The sequence below is a fragment of the Rousettus aegyptiacus genome, unplaced genomic scaffold (assembly GCF_014176215.1).
Source record: "Rousettus aegyptiacus isolate mRouAeg1 unplaced genomic scaffold, mRouAeg1.p scaffold_m13_p_2, whole genome shotgun sequence".
Taxonomy (NCBI): Eukaryota; Metazoa; Chordata; class Mammalia; order Chiroptera; family Pteropodidae; genus Rousettus; species Rousettus aegyptiacus.
The window spans coordinates 39,872,309-39,883,518 of record NW_023416295.1 but is presented as its reverse complement, the minus strand read 5'-3'; the positions used below and the strand labels follow the sequence as shown (position 1 = coordinate 39,883,518).

Below are 11,210 nucleotides of genomic sequence, written 5' to 3'. Positions count from 1 at the left end.
TACAAAACCAGCTGGAGAAGCAGAATGGCAGGTACTCAGGCCCAGTTCTGAGCATGTGTTAGTGCTGCTTACACTCTCCTATCCTTCCCTCATGAAAAGGGCCAGGGATTCCCTGGATCTGTCCAGGTCTTCCAGAGAAGCAGGTTGGGGTGCTCATGTATTATATGGTGGTGAGGCAGGAAGAGGGCAGCAGCACCTTGGGGTGAGCTGAATTAGTGGTGAGTCCATTAGCAAACATCACAAAATGGGCATCACGATTCTGGAGCCCAAAGTGGGTAATCGCACCTGCCCCTTCCTCCACCATTTAATCTCCAGACTAACCAGGATCTTTCTCAGGTAGAACAGTCCCTCAGTTTCCTCACCGAGCAACATTTAGGGAGTCAGTTGGTGTGCTATCATGAAAAGTTGTGTGTTTAGATGGGCAAGAATGTAGCATGACTTTTCCATACCTGGAATGTAGCATGACTTTTCCATACCTGGAAGTTTTAAATCATATCCCTTAACAAATTTATCAATGAAAAAAATCTAGTTTGAAATATTGTAAGTTGTTCTACATATCCATTGTATTCATGTCATCTAAAAGGCTAACTTTTGTACAGGCATCTTTCTAGATACACAAATGGGTTGTGATTGATTTCTTTGTCAGCAGACCAACACAACCAAATATGTTACTATATACAGGACGTAATACCAACATCCTCAACAGAAGTTTAAATAGTTTTTCTCTTGAATATTGAATACTATTCTCGTATCCTCCTTAGTACTTTGATATTTATTGTAGAGAACACTAAGTTCCTTCTCTCAAAAGCAGAAGCAATATAACAAAAGCCACTAGGTGGCAATACTACCTAATAATTCTTAGAGTTTCCTACCTAGATGTAAGAAATAATAATCATAAGTAAAAGGTTATGAAACATCACAAATACAAAAAATGATGCAGAAAAGAAAATATCAAACCTGTTTGCCCCATAGGAAGAATTTTTGGTTTTTGAATCTTCCTCTATAAGAGGAATAATAATTCTCTCTGTTGAGTCTGTCAGAAGAGAAAATGTTGGCTCTACTATGAAATCAATAAAACCTACGAAAGCGAAAAGAAAAAAAAAGAATAAATTCGAATGTTATAATTTACTGAATTCTAAACTTAGTAATAATTAAAGAGTCTCTGATGCTCCTGATAGCAAGTATCAACTGTAATATTGGTTCAGTTTACCCCTTGCGATTATTTTTAATCTAATAACACAATCTACAAGGATAGTTTAACAGCTGTATAAAATATTCTCTCAAGCAGTTAAGCATGCTAATGCAAGTATATTGGCTTTCTGATTTAATATTCAGCCTTATACTGTTATTAACAATAAATTCATATCTAACCAGAATGAACATATTTTTCTTTCTCAGTGAGAGGGATCATTACCCTTTCTAAAAGGTCTTCACTTACTTAATTTTATTATTGACCAACAAGTAAGATTATCTAAGCCCCAAAGGAAGGAAATAAATGAAGTTTGTTCTCAGGCAACAGGAAAGCAACCACTTTTTTTCTTTCTTACTGTATCAGTCAGAGCTTTCTGTCAGTATGTTAATATTTCAGATTGCTGTTTATTATTCTCTGTATGTAAAGTGTTAGTTCACAGTGTGTGGGAGTGTTCTGTCAAATCAGTGAAGAGAACACTACCATTTCTGGGAAACAGCATTAATCCCCCGCCCCGACTTTGAGATGTCAGGATTGGATAAAGACGTTTACATTTAAAGCACTTAGGAAACCAAGTGACAAACACAGAGAATAAGGCACTGAGCTCCGTGGGGCAGTCACCACCTAGAGTTTAGGTGGAGGAGGAGAACCTATTCTAAGCTCTGTGTATACTCAACACCCTAAGGTCCCAGGAAAGGTGTGGTGCTGAAAATCAAGTGCTTATTGCCTGAAAGGTGCCTGGGAACAATGCACTACCATGTGAATATAAGAGAATAACTAGAGGGAAGCTTTTTAAGAAAGAATGTCTTGAGAAATATCCAGATACTCAGATAACAGTAATTCACGTTTCGAATAACTGAATTAGTCATTGAATAGATTAAGGCACATTATTTAATTCAAAAAAACTTCAATTGCTTTGTTTTAGTTGACACTTTCAAGTCAAAGCAATATTAACTGGCCACCTGGGGTGCTATTCCGAGTTCTGGCTACGGTTTTAAATGCCAGGGATATGGTGACTGTCAAATAAGGCCACCACTTGGACTAACATGGCAGCAATTTACATTATAGCAACTTCCATTCTTCCCATGTTGCCTGAGGAGGTCCTTAGCTGGCCACATTCACACCTGCACGATGGGCACCCTGTTATGGTATCTAGAAAAACAGTTGTGGGAACTTGGGTGGGAGGAGGAAGGTCAGAGCAAGAAGCTTTTTTACAGCTGACCCCGGCGGTGTAGGAGGCGGTAGTGGAGCAGCTAGAGGGGCGAGGCCGACATCAAATGGTTATGAAATAAAGAAAATGCTGGCTCAGGCAATAACTATTTCAAATATTTGAACTATGCAGCATAGCAATAATATGTTTTAATAATGGGTGGGACTTGAAGTCCGCAACACAAATACAAATGAAAAGAATGAATGTAATTGAAAGCAGTATTGTTTTACAAATTTCCTGTTGTTGGCTTATCTATTCATACCTACCATCTATTCTTATCTACCATAAGCATTTTTTTTCCAAAAGAATATGAGCTACTATATTAAGAATATTATGCAAACTTAGAGATAACAGAATATATTAATATTTTCAGTGAATTGTTCTATATTCAAAGGATTAAATTACAGAAAACAATAATCAGCAATGAAACAGCAAAAATGCTGTTTCTTAAAAAAGATTAAAGGCTCTCTTTTTTGTAAAAGGATTACAGAATAACAATTATGTTTCCTAATACTGCTTTATTAAATTCATTTTGTGAGACTGTTTTAATAATTCTTATGATTGAGCATGATATAGATGATCCAAAGAACAAATTTATCATGAATGTGGAGTGAGGTTTTCTTGGATGTTGCCCCTTTGAACAACACGGGGTATCTGTTTGAAAACTGACAAGCACACACCCACTCTTCATGACCACCAGTTTTCGGTATTACCTATTTGTGACTGAGCCACGATTGTTGAATTCCGATCACAAAGCGGGGAAAATGGAAGTCCTAATTCAGCTTCTTTATCTCCCTGTGCGAAGGAAAGCTCATTAGTACAGACTTAGTCTGGAGAAGCTCAGATAACAAGCGGCCTAGATACAAAGCCTAAAAAAGCCATATCTTTCATTTCTTAATTGGCCTGTGCCTGTGTGTGTGTGTGTGTGTGTGTGTGTGTGTGTGTGTGAGTGTGTATGTATGTATGTATCTATATATGTATGTATGTATGTATTTGATAAAACTAAAAGCTGTAGCTCAAGTTTATATAATTTTACTCAGATGGTCTTCTTTTGAAACATATGGCAGAGGGCAAAAAAAACATGAAAGTTTTCAGCATATGGAGACTCAACTTTGGTATTACAACCCCTTGATTGTGAAGAGACACGCCTTGCTCTTTGGAATTTTCCTAAGTCTCCATAAAATCATCATCCCAGTGTATTATTTAGCATTTAATTAACTATGCAGTTCATGGCTTTTTCTGCTCTTTTTTTTTTTTTTTTAATCCTATGCTAAATACATCAGCAGATCTTCAATATTAAGACTTTATATTTAGGCTGCTTTTTGAAATTAAAGTATATGAACATTTTGAAACATCTTTCTATTTACTAACCAATTTTAGCTGAATCCCCTTCAGCAAGTAATAAAGAATATCTTTAACATTCTTATACTCTGTATGCTTCTTTTTAATATTTTCTCAGAAAATCTATCAATGATTTTTTTTATTATTTGATATCATTTATAGTAGATTAGCTGAGCACATATGTTTAAGAATTTCATTTAAATGTTTGGGTTTAACATTACATAAGCAAATTAGATGTTCATCTCCTAAAATAAAGGTGGCTGCTCTAGCAAAACTTTTTTTATCACAATATTTGTCAAACATCAGTTCTTTTCTTTGCATTTAAGAGAAGGTGCTTAGAAAAAGAAAGAGAAGATACTTCGCTTATGTCTGTTCACTTCAGTTTTCTGGCCATTTGAAAGAATGCTTCCGGGCTCTATTTTCTCCTAAGCTGTTGGCTCTATGTTCTCCAGGGGTACAGTGGCCTTCTGTAAGGCCAGAACTTTGAACAGGGTCTGAAATCAGGACACAAGAGGGAGGGGCCCTCACTTTTGCTTTGTTGCAAAGCCCATGGAAACAAAGTGACATCTGCCTGACTTCAGAGTTTCCATTCCCTCTGCTTCCTCTAATATCTTTTAATCATGATCTTCACATTACGTCAGTATTTTTATTGGCTTTAATGTTCTATCAACAATGTTTTGTGGTTAATTTCTTCTAAACCATGCTTCTGATTATGAGGGCTAGAAATCTGAATTGTTCAGGAAAATCTAGATATGGTCATCAAAGAAGTAGGCAAAGTAGTTGTAATCAGAAACATTTTACCATCTCACGACAGAGAAAATAGGGCATAGAATTATTGTGACCTCCCCCAGCAACTGTTTTCATTCCCCTAGAGAATAGCAACATCCATTCCATTTGGAATTAATATTTACACGTGGTTTAAGGGACAGATGGAAAGGAATTATGAGTACCATTAGCCTTGGAGTCATAGAACAGAGGCTGAATCACTGCTGTTCAACGTGCTGTCTCCACTACTGCAGACATATCACAGCCTTGGATGAAATCAATTTTCATCTGTTACCTAACTTGGCAATTTTGCTTTACTCATTTTAGGAATAAAGATATTAGGTAGATACTAGTATCTACCTAATAGAATTACCTTGAGGTTATTTAAGATAATTTATGTGAAACTCAAGGACAGGGCCTAATATTTAGAAAATAGTCGGTAAATGTTAACTAATAAGAACCATAATTCTTAATAGCAAAAATACAGAGCTTCGCAAATTAAAGATGTTTATGATGTCTAATGCATATCTCAAATGGTATTAAATGACAGGAAAAAGGATTGGTAGTTAATTTAGCATGTAACGGAGAGGCCTTGGCTTTTTTCTCCTTTTTTTTCAGCAAAGAATTGACACGATAGGAATTGCACTTTTGAAAGATTGATTTGCTGGTAGTGTGGGGGATAGCTTCCACTGAATGGAAAGGAGCCATTGGTAGTACCATCAATAGAAGACAATTTGTGTGAGGGCTAGATGTGAAGGCTATTATGGATTTGATTTATAACACGCTGAGACTAAGGTGCAAGAATGATATCATTAACAGTTTATGTTAAAGTATAAATAATTGTATTACGATTGTGAAAATAGAAATAAAGCTCCTTGCAAACTTCATGGAAAATATGATCTTGTGGATACTTATTTGATATATGCAGATACGACTGTGGTGTCATTGGTCAAGGGGCTGCCATCTGATATTTTAATAGGTACATTTTTATACTTTATCAGTTCTTTGACCTAAAAATAATAATTTGGGACTAAAAAAGGCATTGAGATGATTTATTTCCTATGAATTAAATTTTACAGAATGGCTGAGACAACATTTTCATATAGGACTTATAAGCAGGCATTTGACAGTGAAGGGAATCCAAGTTTTGCCACCCTGAGTCTGCCTTTTGAGATATTGATTTTAAGCTGTTTGCTAAGAAACAAGGCTCAGAAATAACCTTTGACCTTACCCCTTACTGCCCAAGAGATTCAGACAGAAAAATCTGCTTCAGGAAGGGAATCTTAGGATGCTCACCTTAGCCTAACTTGAATTAAGTGTGGTAAGACACAACTCACTTGTGTCTGAGTTGACCAGCAAGAATTTGCCTGCCATGTGTGTTCTGCTCCTCAGCTACTTGTAAATTGCCCATTCTCACTTCTGAATTCTAATACCTTTTTCCTCCTTTCTGTTTTTTGTCTCTTGTCCAAACGATATATATATATATATATATATATATCTATATATATATATATATATATCCTATTTTGCCCCACTGTCTTTGGAATTTTCATGCTTATATGAATTCCGCATGTGCATGTATTGAAAATTTGATTTTCTCCTGTTACTCTGTCTGTTGATTTGATTATTAGCCCAGCTAGAAGAACTTAGAAGGTGGGAGGAAAAGTATCAATGTTTTTTTAGCCCCCACAACAGATATATGTAGGGTTGACCTTCTTATAGATGGAGTGAGATTTTATATTCTAGTTGCTTCTTGTACTTCACAACTGATTTAGAATATTAAATTTCCACTGCTAAAGCACATCGAATGCTAAAATACATTAATAATTTAATTTATTTATGAATATTTCAAAGTGTCATTTATTCTTTAGCGTGAATGAAGGCTATAAGTACAAGATTAGTAGGGGGCTCTGCGGCCAGACTAGGAGGGCACCAGAAACCCAACAGGCCAAGGGAGACACTACTAAGGGAGAAGGAAAGGTACATGAAGAGAAAGTTAGGACTCCTAAGTATAAATCTGACAAACTTTACAATTTTCCTTATTATGTCCCTGAAAAAAGAACCCTTACTTTGCATCAAGATAACATCAGGGCTCAAAGCAACAGACATTGTATAAGTCAACTAGTTTTTCATGAAAGCCATGCTTCATTTGATGGTGCTGTCTTCAGGAAACCAAAAATATACTTTTAAAAATCAGTAACTTACAGAATATACCTGTGTTCTGATGGGTCAACTCATACAAGTGGTTGGAGCAAAATTATAGAACACCAAGGTCATGAAACTCAATTATTTAACCAATACCACTAAATTCCACCCTGAATGTCTGCATCTGTTCTTGGGGATGAGACTGCAGGTGGGGAGATGGAGAGAGTGGTCCCATCAACGTGGAAACACGAGGCAGACTGATGTGCGTAGGCCTGGCAGTTTATGCCTGTCTTAGCAATTCTCTTGGAGGCTGTTGAAGTTTCTACTTTAAAAGGCCATGACAAAGACCTAATAATTGTTTTTATGCTTTCTTAACAGCGTGAAATGCTTTGATAGCTGTCAACAAGGAGTCAAATCCAGGGACTTAATGGCAAACTTTTTTTCTTTTTTTGCATTTCTTCTTGAGTCAAAACAGTTTCTATAGTTTTAAAGAAATAAAAAAGATAGAAAAAAGTGAAGCATGAAATCTTGAGAAAACTTTTGCACTGAAATCTAAGTTTGATCTCAGAAGCAACACCAACAACAAACCTGTAGCAAGCTTTTGACCATAGGCTTGTGGGTCACTGTAAGGCCAATGTTAGCATCTGGAGGACCCCTAGTTCTAGAAGGGATTTAATTGAGGAAGGAGGGACAGATGCAGTAGTTTAGCCTTCTTTGGACAACTTATTTAAGGGATTTAGGCCATATAAATCCTTCCTGCATTCCTTCTAAAAATGATTCTTCTAAATTCTATGAAAGCTACTAAAATTATTTAAATGTTTAGTGATTATTATAGCTAACCCACTTTTAGCAAAATTTATGATATAACTGTATTTTTGTGAATGTTATAAATATTTTATAGAACATTAGTACACCTTTGCAATTGATGTTTATAACTCTTTATGCCTCTTAAAACTATAAGCTTTGATTTTTAAATTTTAAGTTATTATCCTGGCTCATAGCTACAGTTCTTTAAATTTAGAAAATTGTTTTCATTGTGTCTCTGAATTTGTGATGCCAGATCCTTGGCTGAAAATACATTTACTAAATACATTATTATCACTAAGGAAAATATAATTTATTTTGAAATAATACTTTATACTACTTCTAGCAACATTAAAGAAAATAAAGGGGCCCTGCTATATATAGTTCAAAATAAAATAATCATTTTGATCTTCCCTTCCAAATAACTTGCACTTTCAATTATTTGTTTCTCCTTGGCTGACAAGGTAATACTAATTGGTAAATGCAAACTTTACACAAATGCTCACTTCTCTTCATGCATCACAAAGCATGTAGTCGAAAAGGAGAAAAAAATCACTTAGTTATTGGGTTCATATAGTATAAAGTATGAACAAATTTAAATAGCAATGACTTTTTTAAACTTTAATTGTATTAATGTTTTGTTATCTTGCCAAACTAATATGTCTGTTCAAGAAGAGAATAAGAAACAAATGGTTGACTAATGGTTATTTCCTTGGCTGGTACCTCCACCTCCAATCTCTCTGTCATATAAGTCATAGTTGAAATGAATGGAGCATCTTCCAAATGTACCCGTTACAGTCAGGGAAGAAATGACAGCGCTTGAACACTGGAAGAGAGGGCATTAACTGTGTTGACGATATCACAGGTAGGTGAAACATGCCTTGAGATGAGAGAAGCTTTACCTTCAGCTGCTCCCTCCAGAGTCAGAAATAAGTTTCTCAAGACTGCAAATTCTGGGTACAATTCTAACCTCTTCTTGTTATAATTTCCCACAGCTTTAGAAGGTATGCCTAAAGTAGTTATACAATGGACTAGGGTAACATGGATAGGAGTTTAAAGGATGGTACAAATAGCTTGATTTACATTGGTTTGTCCCCCAAAATACATTCTGTTGAAAATTCTTAATGTCTATTTAAACCCTTTTGTTAGATAAAATAAACTTTGTAGATGATAAGAAATTGATTTAGAAATCAACACATTCCAAAATTCCTCTGGATTTTTCTGATACACACACACACACACACACACACACGTATCATATATACATACACACACACACATATATATAACATATATATATACCTATATACATACACACACATACATATACACATATAAGTATATGTGTGTATTATATGGGCACACATACATTTTCTTGTTGCTCTTGACAGTTCTAAAAATCAGCTCTTTCCCTTGAGTACTTTTTTTGATTTTTTTAATTTATATCGAATTGTTAATTTTGTTTAAAGCCTATTAAATGAATTCCAAGTCTAGTGCTATATTTTGCAGAACAAAAGAAAAAAATACTTCTCTTAACTGGCTACTTTTTAAGCTTCATGGTTGTGTTGGAAATGTGTTTTTTTAAATTGTGCCCAGATCCTTCAAAGTTTGGCTTTAAGTGATTATCAAATAACAAAATGTCAATGGTTCTCTGTTACTTTACATTAAAAAAATATAAAGCTTAAAATAGACCAGGAGGATAACAAATAATACTAATTCCTCACATGGTATTATGTCTATAGCATGAAAAGACCTCTTACATTTATTCCATCATTTTGTTCCTCATGATCATCCTGGGGAGGAGGCAGAATGGGATTAATACCATCTTAAAGGTAAGAAGGTGAAGTCTCATGTCCACTCCCACGGGAAAGTGAGAAAGCTTGGGCTTACCTCTTGGGTTTTCTGAGGCTAAATCCAGTTCTCTTATTTGCATTATTAGGCTTCTTATGATTGCCCAATATACATAAAATACTTTCTTTAACAAGAAACACAGTCACTTTGGCTAGATGCATAACAAGAAGGGATCTCTCAACACTGGGTTCTACAAAATGACAGCTTCATATGTGGTGACGTCAGGATGAGCAAGAATAAGAAAAGACATGGAAGAACCATTGGTGTCCTGCCAATTACTAGGACATCTGCATAGATACAGAGATCTAGATAAATAGCTTATGTCAAATACACTCAGAGCAAAACGTACAACCAGCAGTTTCAGATTCATTGCTGTATCCAAAGGGCGAAAATATATGGTATGGTAAGAACCATTAAGGGGACTGGGAGACTCAATTAGTTAACTGAATACATGAAAACATTTTGTCTTTTGGAGTCAAGGTCATATTGTAGCTTAAGTCTCATAAAGATAAACTTGTTTTGCTTGTAAAACATGTCTGTTGGCAGTATAAACTCACTCATTTTGACCTTTAACTCCACATTCTCCTGTTTTGCCATATATGTTTCTGAAGGGGGTTTGAAAGTCATTTACTTTTAAAAATCTAGAGACTGAAAACTATGAGATTTCATTATTAAAAACTAAAGTCTTAATCACTGTATTATAATCTGAAAGGATTTTTGTAGTTGAAGAAAAGAGCCAATGCTAGCAGAGAGAGTTTGATTGTATATTAGCCCATATTAACATATACACTTTACTCTCCTTTGGACTGTAAATATATTGCCTTATGTTAAGGCCATTCAAACACAGACTGTCATTTCCAAACATTTTGGGGTTACACAAATGTCTACCATTGCCCACCAAAAGTCTTGTTAAAACAAAACAAAATAAAACAAAAACCTGACATCACTATCCTCTAAGTAATACAATCTGAAAAAAACAGATCACAAAAAAAGGGTTCTGATATTATACCTATTCTAAAACTATTCCTTTTATGTTGGCTGATATTCAAATATCTTGAGTCACTCTTTCCTATGTGATGAGAATGACAGAGAAGCTAAGTAGCCTTATGGAACAATTTCCCTCTACCCTGAAATTCAGATGTTAAGAATCACTATATGCTGGAAGTTTCATTATTGGTATCAGTCACCTTTCTAGAAAATTCAAGAATAAGATGGTGAACTTCAAAAACATCTGGACTCTATTTCTCATGATTCAGTCAGGTATTCTTCATCTAGTTTGAAATTAATAAGAGATAAGGATAATATAAGTCGTGATATTATTTGGAGATCTAACAGTAATTTCAAGAGTCTCTAGGATTTAGTAGAGATAGCATTTTAAAACAGTGATTTTCTTAGAGATCCTTAAGTCATTAATGAAACACCTTTATTCTGATATATTATTTTTTATGTCAAGGAAAAATTTATCTACAAACTTTTAGTGTATAAATTATGAACACACTCGTATAACTAACACTCAAGATATAAAACATTTCCATCAACCCCAGAAAGTTCCCTTACCCTCTTCCTATGTGATGAGAATGACAGAGAAGCCCACTCTGTATAGGCACCCATTGTTCACATTTCAGTCATCACATATTTTTTGCCAGTTTTTGAACTTCATATAAATGAATCATACATTTACATGAAATATGCATTTGAGATTTATTACTGTATTTTAGTACATTTTTTTATTGTTACATGATATTCCATTATATAATTATACCGTAATTTATTTACCTATTTTGTCTTTGTTGCACATTTGGACTATTTCTAGTACTGGGCTATTATAAATACAACTGTTATGACTACTCCTATTTAAGATATTTGGTGGGTATAAGCACTAATTTATATGGGTTATACACCTAT

General features: G+C 34.8%; 1 protein-coding gene across 10 annotated transcripts in view; it reads right to left on the bottom strand.

The window, feature by feature from the left end:
- PDE1A (phosphodiesterase 1A) overlaps positions 1–11,210 on the bottom strand; it is a 281,250-nt gene that overhangs the window by 37,308 nt on the left and 232,732 nt on the right. For all 10 annotated transcript variants that reach the window (XR_001597511.2, XM_016149786.2, XM_016149787.2 and 7 more), the window contains 2 exons: positions 3,113–3,194; positions 958–1,078 (listed from right to left, as the gene is read on the bottom strand). Coding sequence is in view for 9 of the 10 variants with exons in the window: in XM_016149786.2 (XP_016005272.2) it covers positions 958–1,078; positions 3,113–3,194 (203 nt within the window). In the remaining variant the exon portion in view is untranslated. The remainder of the gene's footprint in view (positions 1–957; positions 1,079–3,112; positions 3,195–11,210) is intronic.